Below are 18,638 nucleotides of genomic sequence, written 5' to 3'. Positions count from 1 at the left end.
AGGTGATTTTTTTCTACAGAATTTGTCTTCTTCTTTTTTAAAAGAGTTTTGGTTCAGATCGGCGAGTTTATTCACAAATTAAATTCCAATCAGCAAGTAATTAGCTTGATGTGAGTACATTACAGTGTCTCATTCATGGTTATTTAAAGGATGATGCATTGTTAGCTGGTTCACAGTGGCTATTTTAAAACAAGGTTCTGTGGCAGGCAATCTACCTGGTTCCTTGACTTTGAGTTCAAACTTGACCTTGGAACTTCCAGCGATGACAGCATATGTCACATCATCCTCTTTTCCAACGTTATTAATGGTCAGTGAGTGCTTGTTCTCCTCTGACTTTATGACATACTTTTCACTTGTAGTAATTTCCACACCATTTCGCTGCCACTTCACCTTGATGCTTGACTTCTCTGTCTCTGCTTCAAATACAGCCACTCCTCCGGCTACAACATCTGTTGTCTTTGGTTTCTTGATGAAAGCTGAAGCTAAAGAAATAGATGTTTACTTTTCTTCAGCAATTATTAAAAAAAAATAGTCTGCCCCTTTCTCCAACCTTCTCTTCTACCCATTCTGCATATGAAGTTTCCACAAGCATATTCAAATCTGGAACAGATTACTCTTTTGGGGAACAAAATGTATTAATTATGCACAAATACCCGGTTGAATCTTACTTCAGCTATGAATTCATTTAGACAGGCCGCTATTATAAGAACAGGGAGGTGGTATGCTGTTAATACCCTGCTTGAATGATTTACACGTCTCTGTCAGTCACACATTTTCCAGCAGTCTTCAGCCAAATGAGTTGTAAACTTAAGGGAAACATAAATGTGTTTAAAAACTGCCTGGCCCTTGCATGGCCATCAATCAGTTCAGAAACCTGATACAAGTAAACATGATACTACCTTTGTTTTCCACAGGCCAGAAACCTAATACATATGCATTTACATATGAAACTGCTTTATACTGTGTCACTACTAGCCCACTACTATCTACTGAGACCTGGTGGCAGCAGCTCTCAAGGGTCCCAAACAGAGAATGGTATTTTCTAATATCTACAGCCTGAGAACTTCTTCTAAGTGGAGATTTGAGGGACTAAACCTGAGATCTTCTGCATGCATGGATGTGTGTGATAATACCATGGCGCCATGTGCAGATCAACAGCAAGAGGAAGGCTGAAAAATGCTTGAGTGGCACATGTAATAAGCTTGGAAGGACTATGTGGTGGGTTTTAAGCATGCAGCTCCGAGCTTTCCGTTTTGCCAGGCAGGCCCAATACCGATCAGGACCACAGATCAGAATCCCTAGACTCTTCAGTTTAAAGGTTCCAAAGCTGCAGATGTTAGGAACGAGTTTGCCTCTATGTTGTTTTCCTGATTTCAAGATGCCTCAGGGAGCTGCTATTTGCCCCATTGTGTGCTCCTTGTGCTACATATTCCATTTCCCTGTTGGTACAAACAACAGCCCCCCAGGACCATTGCTGATCAGGAAGAGAGTATGGATTTGAATTTTCACACATGTACTAAGAATCTAGGAGCCCCGTGGCGCAGAGTGTTAAGCTGCAGTACTGCAGTCAAGAGCTCTGCTCACGACCTGAGTTCGATCCCAACGGAAGTCGGTTTCAGGTAGCCGGCTCAAGGTTGACTCAGCCTTCCATCCTTCCGAGGTCAGTAAAATGAGTACCCAGCTTGCTGGGGGTAAAGGGAAGATGACTGGGGCAGGCACTGGCAAACCACCCTGTAAACAAAGTCTGCCTAGTAAACGTCGGGATGTGACGTCACCCCATGGGTCAGGAATGACCTGGTGCTTGCACAGGGGACCTTTATCTTTACCTACTAAGAATCTGACACATACGGCAAATCTGCCAAAGATTGCTTTTATTCCGGAATTACCAGCCCTGCTCCCTGATCAGAAAAACCTATCAACATGATTTTCTGGTAGGTTAGCTGACAGGACATGCAAGGCTCTTTTAGGTCAGCTGATTACTTCACTCCCTGCAAAAATGATTTAGGGTTATTGTGTAGCTCTATTATCTAAACATGTATTACTTCAGCCGTTCAGGTGAATGAACAGTACTACTAATAACTGGGCTTTTTTAGAGAGCTTAACAGGGCAATTCTTATCAGAGTTAACACCCTTCTAAATCCATTGAAGTCAATGGGCTTAGAAGGGCAACTCTGCTTAGGTACTTACTGTCAAGAACATACAGGCTTTTTGCCAGTTGTGTGACGTACTTTAAAAAGTTTCTCATCAAACTAAGAACTTGGAAGTAAAAACAAAGAGTTGGAGAACAATCAAGTGACATGGAATAATATCAAATGAGATGTCATGGTGATTGTTTTCTCTGATATGGATTCTTCCATCTGAAATAATTTTTCTGCAATGAGATAAAAGAAAATTTCTGCCCCCCCCCCCATCCTCCTCTATTCCCTTGGATTACAAGTACCAGCTGTTTTGTCTTCAGCCTTCAGCCTTTACAGTCTACCAATGGGAGAAAAAGAGAAACATACTAAAGACATTCTTAAAGATGTAAAGTTGGCTGTGCCACTGCCTCCGAGAAGACCTTCAATAACTCAAATTCCAGCCAAACAGACAACATCTCCAGTTACTTCAACATCTGTCAGTGCCAAGATGCCTCCTAAAGTGAAACCTGAAGTAACACTGACTTCTGTCTTTGAACTTTTAACTAAGACCCATCAGGATGTTATAGAAATGAAGCAGGAGTTATCCCAGAATACAGTAACAACATCTCAAAATTCTGCTGCAATAGCTACCTTGAAAGACACAATTTCATCCCTGACTATCAGGCAAGATAGAGTGGAAACCAAGCTTAAGAAAAATACACAGGAAATTAAAGAAACTAAGAAGAAGGTGGACACTCTTGAGATGGCAATAGCATCCTCATCTGAAAGGGACGACAGACAACAAGACCAGATGGCTATGATTGAACTTAAGATAAAAGAATCTTCGCTGCGCATACGTGGTTTGAAAGAAAAAGTGGAAAATAAGGATTTACGTGGATACCTATCAACTCTTCTGGCTGACTTTTTACAGGAAACTGAAGAAGTGACTGCTGGGATGATTGTGACAGCCTATAGAATCAACTCTGCATATGCAACCAGAAATAAGGTACCTAGGGATTGTCTGCTTCAACTATTTTCAAGGAGCCATCGGGATTTGATACTAAATACACACTACAAGACTCCATTAAAAATTGAAGATGAACCTTAGATTGATGAAAGAAATACCGGCAAGATTATTGAAGAAAAGGAAAGATTTTATGGAGATTGTTCAGTGTTTAAGACTTAGTGGAATCCAATTCAGATGGGAATTCCCACAGGGTATCTCCTTTACTTTCAAGGCAAAAAGGTTCAAGTATACAGAAGTGGATAAGGCGGAGCAGTTTCTGAGAAGATATGAGGCAGACCTGGTAAAACCTACTAAATCAGCCAAGCAAGTTCCAACTAGAGAATCTACAGAAGAAGAAAAGGCATCTGAAGCAGCTGGAGGTGGAGATTTACCAATAGACTCCTCTGAGGACTCCATAACTGACGACTGAAGACTGCAGAATGGGGGGAGGGGGGGCAATAACTGACATGGTTGTTTATGTTGAGTGGGGAAAAATATGGGAACTAATTGATCTTTGATATGTTACAGGTCCTATCTTGGAATATTAACGGACTGAATTCTCCTAATAAAAGAAGAAAAATATTTCACCATCTACTCAAAAGTAATGCTAACATTATTTGTTTACAGGAAACGCATATACTCCCAAAGGATATATTTAGACTGGAACATGTAAGACTAGGTACACTCTTCACGGCTTGCAATAGGGTTAAAAAGACTAATGGAATAGCTATGTATATACCTGTCTCATTGGAACCAAGAGTTGTTTATCAAGATATGGAGGGAAGAGTTTTGATGATTGAAATAACATCCGGATTTCAGAAGATATTGCTTGTGGGAATATATGCTCCTAATATAAATCAAAAAATGTTTTATGATAAATTAGCAATTTTATTAGCTGAATATGCCACAGAAAAGATGATTTGGATGGGGGATTTTAATGGTGTTATACTACCTAAGGTAGATAGATCTGGGAAAAAGAAAAAAGCGCTTAATGAAGGAAAGTTACCAGGGGTTTTTGACACTCTTATTGATCAATGGAACATGTTTGATGTTTGGAGATTGGCACATGGAAATAAAAAAGGTTATACTTTCTTTTCACAAAGACACCTAACATGTTCCAGAATAGACATGTTGTGGCTTTCGCAAGGCCTAACAGAGAAATCAGAAAACCCAGAAATTTTACCCAGAGTTCTGTCTGATCACAATGCTGTCTCAGTTAAAATTCAAGTGGGAAATAGAGGGTATAAACCCTGGAGAATTAATGATTTACTTTTAAAAAATTCTAAAATAGTTGCTAAATTGAAGATAGAAATACAGAATTATTTTAAAGAAAATATAGATAAGGGTACTCGCCATGATATAGTTTGGGATGCCGGTAAGGCAGTAATTAGAGGATTATTAATTCAACAAAATACAAGATGGTATAGGGAAAGAGAGAATAAGAGAAAACATATTTTAGATGAAATAAAACAAGGAGAAAGATATTTAAGTAGGTTGCAAGATAAAGCAAGTAGATATGAACAACAGGTGAAGATTAGAAATTTGCAACAGCAATATGAGTTTTTAATTGCAGAAGAAATTGAAAGAAAACTTATGTTTAATAAACAAAGATTTTTTGAACATGCAAATAAACCGGGAAAAATGTTAGCATGGCAACTTAAGCAGAAGGAGAAAAAAATACTAATAACTCAAATTAAAAGGAAGGGTAAAGTCACAAGAATAAAAGAGGAGATACTTGAAACATTTGTAGAATTTTATACAAATTTATATAGCAAAAAGACACCTTCAGAGGTAGAAATGGAGATGTATTTTACTAAAGGAGACTGGGGGAAATTAACACAAGAAAATAAAGATTTTCTGGATTTGCCAATAACTAAAGAAGAGTTGGAAGAGGCAATAAAGAAAAGTAAATTAAACAAATCTCCCGGGCCAGACGGATTTAATGCATCCTATTACAAAATATTTAAAGACCAATTAACCCCTTATCTGTTGGAAGTAATGAATTTAGGATTGACAGAAGGGATTATCCCTCAAACTTGGAAACAGGCAAATATAGTATTAATACCAAAGGCAAATTCGGATATATCGGAAGTTAAAAATTTTAGACCAATATCATTATTAAATACTGATTATAAACTATTTGTAACAGTCTTAGCTACAAGATTAAAAAGAGTATTAAATCAAGTAATACATGAGGAGCAAGCTGGTTTTTTACCAGGAAGGTTGATGAGTCAGAATGTGAGGGTAGTAATTGATCTTTTAGAATATGCAGAGCAAGATACAACACCATTAGCTTTGATATTTTTGGACGCTGAAAAAGCCTTTGATAATGTTAATTGGCAGTTTATGTTTAAGGTATTAGATTCTATGGATTTTGGTGAGAATTTTAAAACAGCTATAAAAGGTATATATACACAACAATCTGCTAATCTGATTATAAATGGGTCATTATCACCCAAAATAGAAATTCAAAGGGGAACGAGACAGGGATGTCCTCTTTCCCCTTTACTGTTTATTTTAGTATTAGAATTACTATTGCATAATCTTAGAAATAGTGATGTAGTTGGTGTACGAATAGGTAGAAATCATTACATGTTTAAAGCATATGCGGACGATGTAGTATGTTTCTTGACTGATCCGATTGAACAAATTGACAGATGGAATAAAATTTTGGAGGTTTATGGAAAGCTTTCAGGGTTTAAAGTTAACAAAATTAAAACTAAGATTATAACTAAGAATATGACTTTCTCACAACAACAAATATTAGTAAAAAAGACGGGGTTTAATATTGAAAATAAAGTTAAATATTTAGGTATATGGTTATCAAATAACAATCTTAACTTATTTCAAGATAATTATGTGAACCAATGGCAACAGATAAAAAAGGATTTGATAAGTTGGGAAAAACTGCCATTATCGTTATGGGGAAGAATTTCAGTAGTAAAAATGATGCTATTACCTAAAATGCTCTTCTTGTTTCAAAATCTCCCAATAATTAAGGGTGTACAGATATTTGATGTTTGGAAAAAAGATATTATGAGTTTTCTCTGGAGTAAAGAAAGACATAGAATTGCATACAATAACTTAATTGAGCAAAAAGACACGGGTGGATTTGGATTACCAGATTTGAAATTGTATTATCAAGCAGCATGTTTCACCTGGATTAGAAACTGGATTCTCTTAGAGAATCCGAAATTATTAGAATTAGAAGGTTTTAAACTGAGATTCGGGTGGCATGCTTACTTGTGGTATGATAAAGAGAAAGTAAATAAAGAATTTAATTCTCATATTATTAGGAAAAATTTACTGCAAATCTGGAATAAATATAAAGAAGTTTTTGAAAGTAAAACACCTGGTTGGATTAACCCTATAGAAGCATTTACGAGAAGAGGTGCACATTTAAATTTGGATTGTGATAATTATAGAGAAATAACAGAATATAAAGATGGTATATGGGAACTGAAATCAAAAGAAGAAATTTTGATTAAAGATTGGTTTATGTATTACAAATTAAGAGATGTTTTTAATAAAGATAATAGGTTAGGTTTTAATCAAACCAAATCAAAATTTGAGGTTATACTATCCAAGGGTAATAAAGGATTGATAGGTAGGATTTATAAATTACTTATAGAGACAAATTTAGAACAAGAAAGGATTAAGTTAGTGATGCTGAAATGGATGAGAGATTTAGGTTATAATATAGATTTGGAAATTTGGGAAAAGTTATGGAAAAAAGAATTTAAGTTTACAATTTCAAATGAAATAAGAGAGAATTTGTATAAAATGTTTTACAGATGGCATATAACTCCTGTATTATTAAGTAAAATGAAGAAAGATGAGGAAAATATATGTTGGAAATGTGGTACAGAAACAGGTACATTTATGCATGTTTGGTGGTTTTGCAAAAAAATAAGGAGGTTTTGGAGATTAGTTTTGAACGAAACGAATGATTTGATTAAATTAAAAATTAAGAAAGACCCCGCCTTTTGTCTATTGGGAATACCAAAAAAAGATTTGGATAAAGGTGACAGAGTCATATGCCAATATAGTTTTGCTGCAGCAAGAATTATAATTGCTAAAAAATGGAAGCAGTTAAATAAACCTTCAATTAAAGAGTGGCGAGAAAAATTATGGATGTATATGCGGATGGCCAAAATTACAGCATTTCTATATGATAAAGATATGGAGGAATTTAAATCTACGTGGGCAAAGGCCACCGCATATTGGGATAAAGTGGCAAAAACGGATTTTAAAAGTATAGTTAACGAATTATAGTATAAGATGATTTTTAATATGATATAATAATAGCTTTTTCTTTTTATATGCCATAACACTTCATCGGAAGTCCAATGGTGGAGGGCACTGGTGGGCGGAGGGGTTTTGTATTCGGGGCACATGTTTTATAAAATGATTTGAATATTGTAATAATGGATAAATTGTGTCCTGATTATGTAACTTTTGTTTTTCTTTTTATGTACATGTAATTTTTATTTTATTTTTTATTTTTTATTTTTTTATTTTTGTGTGTTTATTATGAAAATAATAAAAAAATTTATTAAAAAAAAAAAAAAGAACATGCAGGTACCATTTCAAGTTTCAGGTACCATTTAGTTCCAGTAAATAGCTAGCATTCATTATTCTTGTAGAACAGATACACAATTCCCATAATCATTCCATTTCAATTGGATACCTACAGCTGATGTTAAAGCAGATCAGTTGCATGTACTGCTTAGATTAAGATGTTTCTTTTTACACTGAATTCTATTGAAATATTAGGCTATGCAATAGCTGGTGACATCTAGTCAGTTGCAGTCTCAAAGCTCTCCCCTTGGCCAGTGGCAAGGTTTAACAACATACCGGTAATAACCAGATTAGACTAGGCAGGTTAAATGTAGGGTTACTTGTAGAGATATGCATAACAAAATTCCTGCACCGAAGACATAGAACCCGCTGGTTTTTGGTTGTTAAACTGATCCCCCAAAACAGGAATAAAAATCTGAGATTCCTGTGAATTACAACCCCCTCCTCTGAACAATCCCTGGTTGCTTTTTTCGAGTTTGGATGCTTACCAGCAGTGCAGCATGAACTTGTGATTTTATGAAGGCAGCTGTTTTTACTCTGGTCTCCAGCTAGAACTTTGTGTGTGTGTTGTGTTAAGTGCCGTCAAGTCGCTTCCAACTCATGGTGACCCTATGAATGAAAGTCCTCCAAAATGTCCTATCTTTGACAGCCTTGCTCAGATCTTGCAAATTGAAGGCTGTGGCTTCCTTTATTGAGTCAATCCATCTCTTGTTGGGTCTTCCTCTTTTCCTGCTGCCCCCAACTTTTCCTATCATGACGGTCTTTTCCAGTGACTCTTGTCGTCTCATGACGTGACCAAAATACGATAGCCTCAGTTTAGTCATTTTAGCTTCTAGGGTCAGTTCAGGCTTGATTTGATCTATATCCACTGATTTGTTTTTTTGGCAGTCCACGGAATCCGTAACACTCTCCTCCAACACCACATTTCAAAGGAATCTATTTTCTTCCTATCAGCTTTCTTCACTATCCAGCTTTCACACCCATACATAGTACTAGGGAATATGATGGCATGAATTAATCTAGTCTTGGTGGCCAGAGTCACATCCTTACACTTCAAAATCTTTTCTAGCTCCTTCATGGCTGCCCTTCCCAGTCTCAATCTCCATCTAATTTCTTGGCTGCAGTCTCCCTTTTGGTTGATGGTGGAGCCAAGGAATAGAAAGTCTTGAATATGTATTTATTTACGTATTTACTTCCTCTCTACCCTGCTTTTCTCCCAAATAGGGACCTAAAGCAGCTTACATTGTTCTCCTCCATCTTATCATCACAGCAACTCATTTTAAAATTTAGTGCTCCTAGATAGGTAATAGAAAAAATCGTTGTTAGTTTTTAACCCTCTTTTTACCCTACAGATGCTTAATTTAGAATACTTAATCATGGTAGTAGCCTTTCCCCTTCATGGATCATGAGTATTCAAGCTATTAGCACTATCATTGCACACTTATCAATTTTCATTGTTTATAAATCCAGTTGTCTGTTTTTCTTGAGCTGTGCTTGTTAATTCCTGGCTAAACCCTGATGAGAACTAGCTTTCATTTTCCATATAATTTCTGTCTAATGAAAGAACTGATGTCTAAAATTGAAGATATTTTTGAAGCTGAAGATATTTTTCATAGTAATTTTGTTTTCTTCAGGGCAGATTCCAAGCCCATCATTTGCTATCAAAGGCAGCCTAGTCCAATGCATGTTAGACCGGTGTGGGATGGACCAGGCTGTTAAAAAACAGTCCAGCACCAAGTTGCAACTAGTGACCCCTGAAGTTGTTGCCACCCAGGAAGGAACAGCAGGGATAGAGGAAGATCAAAGAGCTCAATTGGAGGATGGTACTGTGTTGCAGTGCATCATTGACTTCTTGAGAGAAAGAGATTCTCTAGATAGTAAACTTTGAGAGCAAAGATTTGTGAGTGTCTAAAAACAGTTACAGCGATAAACAACACAGTTGGGAGCCAAGCCAGTTTGGAAGAGCACCACTGAACTGGCAACTACCAGTTGGCACCTCTCCCCATAGCATTGGGGATAAAAAGATTTAGAGACATATTTTTGTAGAAGCTCAATCATTATCACTCATCCTCAGTGCAATCCTAAGAATGTTTACTCTGAAATATATCCCATTGCATTCAGTGTACTTATTCCTTAGTAAGAGTGCTTAGGATTGCAGCCCCTGTTAGCCACAAAAATATCCAGAAATATGTTAATCACTTGACAACATTGCACTATGTAAAAGTTCCAACTTTTGATGGCAACTTTTCAGGCTTTGCTACAGGCAGGAACTTACTACTATGCAGCTGCAGATCATTTCCAAGAGGGGAGTTTTCTATATATACCAAATATTAATAAGCAACTCAGTAAAAAAAGAAGTGAAAATGCTCACTTCAATCCAAAACTTTACTGTTATTGTCATATTACAAATATGACATATGCATTTATATGGTAGATTGTATTACATAAACTTCTATATAGTGTATGCTAGTCCCATACCTGTGTGTATCTTAACACACCAGTTCCAATATGACTCAATATACTTCTTCTGGGAGAGTAGTCATGTTACTTTGCTGCTGCCAAATAACTAGCCAAAGGGTCAAATCCACATAAGCTATTTGCTGAGGTGGCATAAATTACCTTGGTTTGTGCCAGTACAAGCAGCTGACCCTTGGAAAACAAGTGCAGCTCCTGACACGGGATAGGCTGTAAGGGGTGATTCCACACAGTACTTAATAAAGTGATATATTCCTCATAATGGGCAATGTCCTATGACATTAATACTTATAAATAAAATCATATTGAGCAAAGGTCTTGTTTCTCCAGGCAAAAAACACTGATCAGATTTTGTTGGGAGTGAGTGGAGGAGTGGGAGAGGTTAGAAACCGTTGGGAAAGTTTAGGGAAGGTAGCTGAGGTAGTGGTTATGGAGGTAGGTGAGGAGGAGGCTCATTCTCACCTGCTCGCTGTCTTCCTAAAATTTCCCGCCAGCTTTTAACTGGCAAGACTAAGCCGACGGTGCCAGAGGAGTGGGGTGAGAAGGAGCCCCCAGCGCCGCTCCCCACAGTCTTGCCAGTAAAAAGCCAATGGGAAAGTGGGTAGGTTAGGCAGCAAACTGTGAGAAGGAGTCTTTCCCCACCTCTGTGGTTGCTGCCTGAGCCACCCTCCCTAAACTTTCCCATCAGCTTCTAACCTGCAAGAGCTCACAGAATATCACTGGAGGTGTGTGGGGAGGGCAGGAGGCTTACAACACAACCTGCAACATTTTGTTGCGGGTCTCACTTGCTGTAGTGTTAAGTTGGAAGCTCGTGTTACAATTAGGGTTGCCAGGTCCCTCTTCGCCACTGGCGGGAGGTTTTGGGGGTGGAGCCTGAGGAGGGCAGGGTTTGGGGAGGGGAAGGACTTCAATGCCATAGAGACCAATTGCCAAAGCAGCCATTTTCTCCAGGTGAACTGATCTCTATCAGCTGGAGATCAGTTGTAATAGCAGGAGATCTTCTATTACCTGGAGGTTGGCAAGCCTAGTTACCATAAATCTAATTGCTTTAAAACAGGCACAAGACTCTTTTTTTATGGCCTTATGGCTTGTTTGGCAAGAGAATGGCAACTCCTCCTCTTCCTGTCTCAACAGCATTACATGCGCTTTCTCAAGCTACCTGTGGTTTCCTTGGGCTCTATGACAACAAAGCGAGCACCTTGAAAAGTGATCAGAAGGAAATAGGAAGCCAGTAGAGACGGGCCACTTCATTTTGCTCTTCTGAACTGTCCGTGTTTTCAGAAACTCTGCTTCCCTTAAGTATGAGAGTGTTTTATTTCAAGAGATGGCAACTCATTGGCAAAATATGAGAATGTGATTTTGGAGAGATGACCCAAACACTTTTAAATTATTCGTATGCCTTCTGCTGCTGTGACTTTTCAGAAAACGATCTGGCAATAAGTTTGATTTCTACAGTTGGAATTGGTGAGGAAGCTTGTAAACATTTTGCTTTGGAACTATATAAAGTCCCTGTAAATTCCACAGCTGAAACAGCACGTGCACTTACAAGCTTAGTTGGTCCTTGATCTCAAGTTGTTAAAGCTCCCTATCTTGCATTCTTCTTCCCCTTCAGCAGCTGAGATTGTAAATTCCAGTAACATGAGTCAAACTCTGGCAGTGGGGCATGCACAGGCACACTGGATCATTTGAGAACCTTGCATATGTAACAGTTCTGAACATCTGTTATCCTGCTGCTGTAATAATACATAAAATAGCAGCATTTCTCTCTCTTTTTAGAGTGTATTCAGATGAGCATTCTGATTATGACTTCTAAATTTTCCAAAAAGAAAACTGGCTTAATTTAGTAAACCGAGCAAAAATATTCCCACCTGAGTCCTTAAATATCAGCATTCTCTTTAACTGTTCAGTTACTATTTAAAAAACACCTGGTCTTCTGAAAAGATGAACATTGCTGTTCTTCCATACTTTGCCTGGGTATATCAAAAGCAATATGCCTCTTTGAAGCCTATTCCCTGTATGTAGTATAAAATATCGATGTTGGTCGAGCATTATGGGTTGCCACAGATATGAAGATTGTTCAGTATTTGGGATACACCCAGAATTTTAAAGAATTCAGATCACTTCACATGTATCAATATATCTAATTCTCAACATGGCTGCATCAGAGATCCAATGTGGGATCTGCATCTGCATCCAATGTGAACAGACAAGACAGATTATTTTACAAACCTGAGAAAAGCCCCAATTTTTTTTTTAAAAAAAATCTGAAATCTTAAAAAATACGTTGGGGTTAAAACCCCCCCCCCACAATAATAGAAGCAGCGCTAGTACGTTCAAGAAATAAATGCCCTCTGAGATCTCAGTGACTATTGTGTGGGTTGCTAGGTAGTAAAGGGCAGAAGGAGGGCCCTTTCCGGGGCTATTTTGGCCTCCCAGTCCATCCCTAATCCCCTTCCTCTGATCCTGGAGGGAGGACTCAGCAGGGCCCGGGCCAGCAGCAACCGCTGGGGAACATGCTACCATGCTATTTACATGATACACGCCGGTGTGGTGGTGGCTACCAGATCATAACACACAACTCATTTGAGCCCAGCAGCGGCCTCTGCACAACTTGCACAACTTGTCTGGATCTGGTAGTGGCCACATACAATTCACCAGAGCTACTTGCTACCTAGAGTTGCCGGGCCGTAGCCAGCAACCTCTGGGAGCATTTAGGGGGTGGAGACTAGTGTGCCAGCATTACACCAGTGCACTGACATAACTTCTGGTGAAAACTGGAGGTGCCTAGCAGTCCTACTTTTAGGGTAAATATAACCAGGATGGAGAGAAATAGGCACTAGAGTGAGAGATGTCCAGGAGCTAAGGAACAGAGTAAGTCCCTGTTAATGAGTGCAAAAACGAAGCCTCTACACTACAGCTACCCATCATCTCCTGCCGCCTTCTGAAAGTAGGGAGAAATTGTGTGAGCAAGACCTTGGGACCCAAGACAGATTGGGGTGGATCCCTTGATTTGTTTGGACTTTAAATTGTTTCAGCAAGTTGTGCATTATAGAACCATAGTTATTTTCTTTGTTGTATGTGTAAAATACTGTCCGAAATAGGAGACTTTATTATATTTTGGCTTCCTATGCTGATTTTTGTGATTGTGTTAATTTAGCATAGAGGTGTTCTTTTCATATTATTTGTTAACCCTAGTAATAAGGCTGCACATTACAAAATGGTTCACAAACTTACTTTGATAAATGATTGGGACTTTTGGTCTACACCGTTGAATATACTGTGTTTTAAGTAGGATCTTATTGTATACTTTCTCTACTGCTGAATGTGTCATGATTATACTTATGCTATGCTTCTGTTTCTTTCTGGTGGTTCTAGACTTCTAATCTCCTAATGCATCAGTTATTGAATGTACTATTTTGTTGATTGCACTGACTCACTATGCCTTGAGTCCCTGTGAGAAAGGAGGACTATAAAAATGTAAATAAATAAAGATGTATGCATGTATAGGCAGGATGTATGTGTGTTCACTGTAACATGAACAGGCCCACTATTTTAGCAGGATCAAGGAAAGTTTTACATTTGAAACTTTTTATTCTGCATAACTGTTAGAGGTCAAGAAATGAATCCTGCCACTTCTCTAGCAAACATACCAATTACAAAATGTGACAGTTATATTCACATCTTATAACTTTGTGTATCAATACTTTACAAGTACCCTTTAAAAACATAATGTGTGAAACAGCCATACATAGTTTGAATAATTTATTTCAAGCCATTTGGCTTGAAACTAAGGCATAGTGGTATATCCTGTAAAACAGCCAATACAACATTTGAAACAACTGGATATTTATTAAAATTGAGTAATCAGAAACATTATAGAAAAGATACCCTTTTCAAAAAAGTAGAATATCATATCAGAATTACAATGAGAAATGGCTCTTCTAATTATCTACTGATGAAAGGCTCTTAGATTGACTCACAGATGACATATAATATTTCCAGCAAAGAAGTGACATCTTTCCTTGTAATTTCAGCTAGACCTTGCAAAAAAAAGTATGTACACGGCTTTTCAGAAAAACAATAGTAAATATTTTAAAAACCAGACACAAATATTCTAGATTTTTCAACTATACAAATTAAAAGAAAATTAATCATTTTAAGCATAAATCTTGGCTCTCCTCTTTCTTTCGGTGAATGCATCAAGGGCTTTTCTGGTGACAAAATCAAATCTTCCTCACCTTCTCAGAGGCTACAAGACCTAATTTTTGTCAGAGGAACCAAATCCCCTCCCCCCCAGTGCCTTCTTTTCTCGGCTGTAAAATTACACGTATTTGACTGGTAGCTATGCATCTGATTGCCTTGAATTATGCATCCATATACTTCCTTCAAAAGAAAAACACCTGATTTCTCACATCAGTATTGCTAAGGCTCTGCTTGTTATAAGGAGAGCTGCTCCACCTAGCAGTCACTCCTTCCAACAGGCAGACCGCATTAGTTCTTTCTGTCTTGTGGTCCTTACCTGGTTTCTTTGCAGGCTCAGGCATCTTAAGTTTGCCTTTCAAGCTGAAAAGCCAGGATCTGAGTGAAACTGCAAGGAGACCGAATGATTTTCAAGATGCCTCACTACAGAAATACTACTGGGATCCCTCCTGCTCCTCCCCCTTGTTCCCCTCTTGTTGTCAGCAGCAGCACCTTATCAACAGCACAGGGCACTTGACAGAATTAATCAGCCTGGATAAATATAGCTGGCTTCCATGAGTCCAGGAGCCAGAACTGCCCAGACTGGTCTGGCCCTGCTGTGGTGGCAGCAGTTAATGGGATAAGGGACCTGTGCAAAGCCTGTGCCTACAGTGATGTTCTTTGCTTATTCCTTTCTCTGCCACGTGTAATTGCATCTTCTGAGTTGCAATACCATATAGGGTTGCCAACAGCCTAGAGAAAAGATGTTCTGCTCCTTTAGTTGAGCTATTGGAATGTTATTTACCAGGCAGTGCTATTTACCCCCATGCCATGAAAATCTTCAGCTGTCCATTTCCATACATTAAATCTCTGTTAAAGGGAGAGGACATTTTCCCCTCCAGGCTATCTATCTATCTATCTATCTATCTATCTATCTATCTATCTTCCGCCCTCTCCCGGCTGAGGCCAGGGCAGGTAACATCATTTAAAACACATCAACAATAATAAACAATAAGATTAATAGATTCTAATTTAAAACAGTAAAATCCTCATTAAAATAACCCTCAGACTCGAGACTCAAGATGGCGCCAATTTATACCCACACTGACCAAGTCAAGCGGCAGGTTGCCCCTCAAGTTGACATACAGCATAACACAGAAGGAGGGGGGTAGGGAGGCCAGTGAAGATGATACCTGCGGCTGCCATACGGACATACAATGCTTCCAGTTATGAGTGTAACATCAGGCACTATGGGAGCAATCCTAACTAGTTCTACTCAGAAATAAATCCCATTATATTCAGTGTCGTTTACTCCCAGGAAATTGTTCTTAGGATTTGAGTACCATCCAGCCACAGTTGATCATTCTCAAGTCACATTCATTTAAATGGAGAAATAACCACATGCTTAAATCTTCCCCACTGAAATCGCTGGGATGTTAAAGTGCTGTATCTCCAGCAACAGTTAAATGATTTCAACCTTAATTAGTCTTACACTGAATCTGAAGCATTTAACTTTAGGATTATGGCATTTTGGTTTCTGCCTTCCCAGGTCTCCCCTCTCTCCCCCATTCCACCGATTGGCTGGTCCAGGCAACCATCGTCATTACATTTATTAATCTTATATAAACTTTCTACACATGACAATGTTTTAAATAGTCATCCAAGTGCAACCATTCTTATTTTGGTATTTTTCACTTTTGCTGGTTTTAATCAAACCCTTAATGCTTTTTTTAAACTTTGGACTTTATTGTGGTTTAAAGAGAAAAAAAAACTAGCATGAGAAGTGGATGGTCTCTGGCATGCAAAAAAAAAAGGAAACAGAATATTCTCAGGAGTCTTTGGGAGGGCTTAACTTGTCCTCCTGTGGTGCCTGTTTGTGGACTGTGGAAGAAGAAGCCTTCTTTCTTATCTTTGCCCATTGAGTTTGTCCCATATCGGTAACAGTGGCTGTTACCGCACTAGGTATTCCCAGCGACGTATCAAGAGTTTGGAAATGTTATAAAAAACAGCGCTTTAAAAGGGTTTTTGGCTGCCACGGCTAAAAAATGGTTGGAAGACGTCTTCACAGCTAAAGGGGCCAAACAAAGTGTGAACAGCATTTTTAATAATAGTTTCAAACTTTTAATACATCGGTGGGAATACATAGAAAGTGCAAACAGTATTTTTTATAACATTTTCAAACTCTTAATACATCGCTGGGAATACCTAGTGCGGTAACAGCCAGTGTTACTACACATTTCAATTAAGAAGTGAGCAGCAAAGCAAGAACATGCTGAGACAGAGATATAAAAGCCCAGAATATATAGCTGTTCAAAAACACAGGACATGAACCAGCCAAAGTGAAGCACTATTTCTTTGGCTAGGATCTTGTTTTCATATTCAAAAATCAAACTGATAATATTTTTGCTTGCTGTTGCTACTGTGCTGTTGACTACCAGATGGCAGTGTTGGAATGGCAATGATATTATGCAGTCTGCATTGCAACCTACAGTCTGTCCGTCTGTTGTGGACATACCCAGAATCTCAGACCTCCTCAGTAAGGGGAGCTCTCAAGGCATTTCTGTAAAACTGTCTTCAGGGAGGGAAGGGAGCATGGTATAGCCCAATCTTATCAGATCTCAGAAGCTAAGCAGGGTCAGGACCTGGAAGGCTCAGAATGGCAGGGGGTCATTTTCCTTTCTCTGTAAGGGTACAGTACAGCAGGGAAAGGAAAAAAACCTTTAAAGGGCTAAAGAGGTGAAGGAATGGTACACGGCAACAAGCTTCTCAGTGCTATTTTGAAAGCTGAACTTAGCTCTGCTCCTTCCTTGTACTGTAGGGTCACCAGCCCTTGCCTTGGTTGGCAACCCCCTGGTCATGTTGGGGGTGGAGACTCACCAGAACTGCATCCCCTATGGTGTCATCTCCCGCTGCATAGTTGGAAATGATGTCACCTCGTTGCCAGCCTCTCTAGTATTCACTCAGAATTCTATAGTTTCAAATAAATGAGAGACCAGTGACTTGGTGGTGTCACTTCTGGAGATATCCTTCCATCTGCAGAAGTGATCCATTAGATCCAATCCTATGTTGTAAGCCTGACTCCTGCAACATATGTCATAACATAGAATCATAGAGATGGAAGAGGCCATACAGGCCATCTAGTCCAATCCCCTGCTCAAGCAGGATCAGCCTAAAGCATCCCTGACAAGTGTTCGTCCAACTGCTGCTTGAAGACTGCCAGTGAGAAGGAGCTCACCATCTCCCCAGGCAGCCATTTCCACAGCTGAACAACTCTTATTGTAAAAAATAATTCCCCCTAATATCCAGCTGGTACCTTTCTGCCCATAATTTAAACGCATAATTGCGACTCTTATCGTCTGCTACCAACAGGAACAGCTCCCTCCAAGTGACAGCCTTTCAAATACTTAAAGAGAGCAATCATGTCCCCCCTCAACCTCCACTTCTCCAGACTGAACATTCCCAAGTCCCTTATTATTTCCTCGTAGGGGCTGGTCTTCAGATCCGTGCTCATCCTTGTCGTTCTCCTCTGCACCCACTCCATTCTGTCCACATCCTTTTTTAAGTGAGGCCTCCAGAACTGCACACTCAAGGTGTGGTCTGACCAATGTGGGGTACAGTGGGGCTATGACATTTTGCAATTTGGATGTTATGTTGACACACCCCAAGACCACATTAGCCTTTTTTGCCACTGCATCACACTGGCTGCTCATATTGAGCTAACAGTCCACTCGTACCCCAAGATCTTGTTCACATACACTGCTACCCAGAAGTGCATCCCCTATCCAGTATGTGTGTTTCTCATTATTGTTACCCAGATCTAGAACTCTGCATTTATCCTTGTTGAATGGCATCTTGTTCATATCTGCCCACTTTTCCAGTGTGTTGGGATCTCGTTGAATTCTATCTCTATCTCTGGTGTGTTCGCTGCTCCTCCCAATTTGGTGTCATCTGAAAATTTAATGAGTAGTCCCTCCACCGCCTCATACCAGATCATTTATAAAAATATTGAAAAGTGCCGGCCCCTGAACCGAGGCCTGTGGCACCCCCACGGGACACCTCCCTCCAATCAGATGAAATGCACTTAATAATGATATATGGTGAAATGCAAAAAATATTGACGTTTAAATTTCCGTTGGATCAAAAAATATGTTATTAAATATATTGCCAAATAATATGTCAAACGTATATAATGAAATGTTTAAGTATATGGTGACAGTGGCAAGGGTAGTATATGCAGGAAAATGGAAGACAGATGAATGTCCAGATTTGAATGAATGGAT

At 38.9% G+C, this 18,638-nt stretch overlaps 1 protein-coding gene across 1 annotated transcript in view; it reads right to left on the bottom strand.

Annotated features, from left to right (window-relative positions):
• The window catches only part of MYBPC3 (myosin binding protein C3), a 72,778-nt gene extending 57,971 nt beyond the window's left edge, over positions 1–14,807 (bottom strand). Inside the window, exons 1-2 of the mRNA XM_056851370.1 lie at positions 14,699–14,807; positions 216–482 (exon numbers count right to left, since the gene is read on the bottom strand). Of these exons, the coding sequence (XP_056707348.1) occupies positions 216–482; positions 14,699–14,723 (292 nt within the window). The 5' untranslated portion in view covers positions 14,724–14,807. The remainder of the gene's footprint in view (positions 1–215; positions 483–14,698) is intronic.
• Positions 14,808–18,638: the final 3,831 nt, after the last annotated feature.

This window comes from Euleptes europaea, chromosome 6 (genome assembly GCF_029931775.1).
Source record: "Euleptes europaea isolate rEulEur1 chromosome 6, rEulEur1.hap1, whole genome shotgun sequence".
Taxonomy (NCBI): Eukaryota; Metazoa; Chordata; class Lepidosauria; order Squamata; family Sphaerodactylidae; genus Euleptes; species Euleptes europaea.
This window is presented reverse-complemented; position numbering and strand designations above follow the sequence as displayed.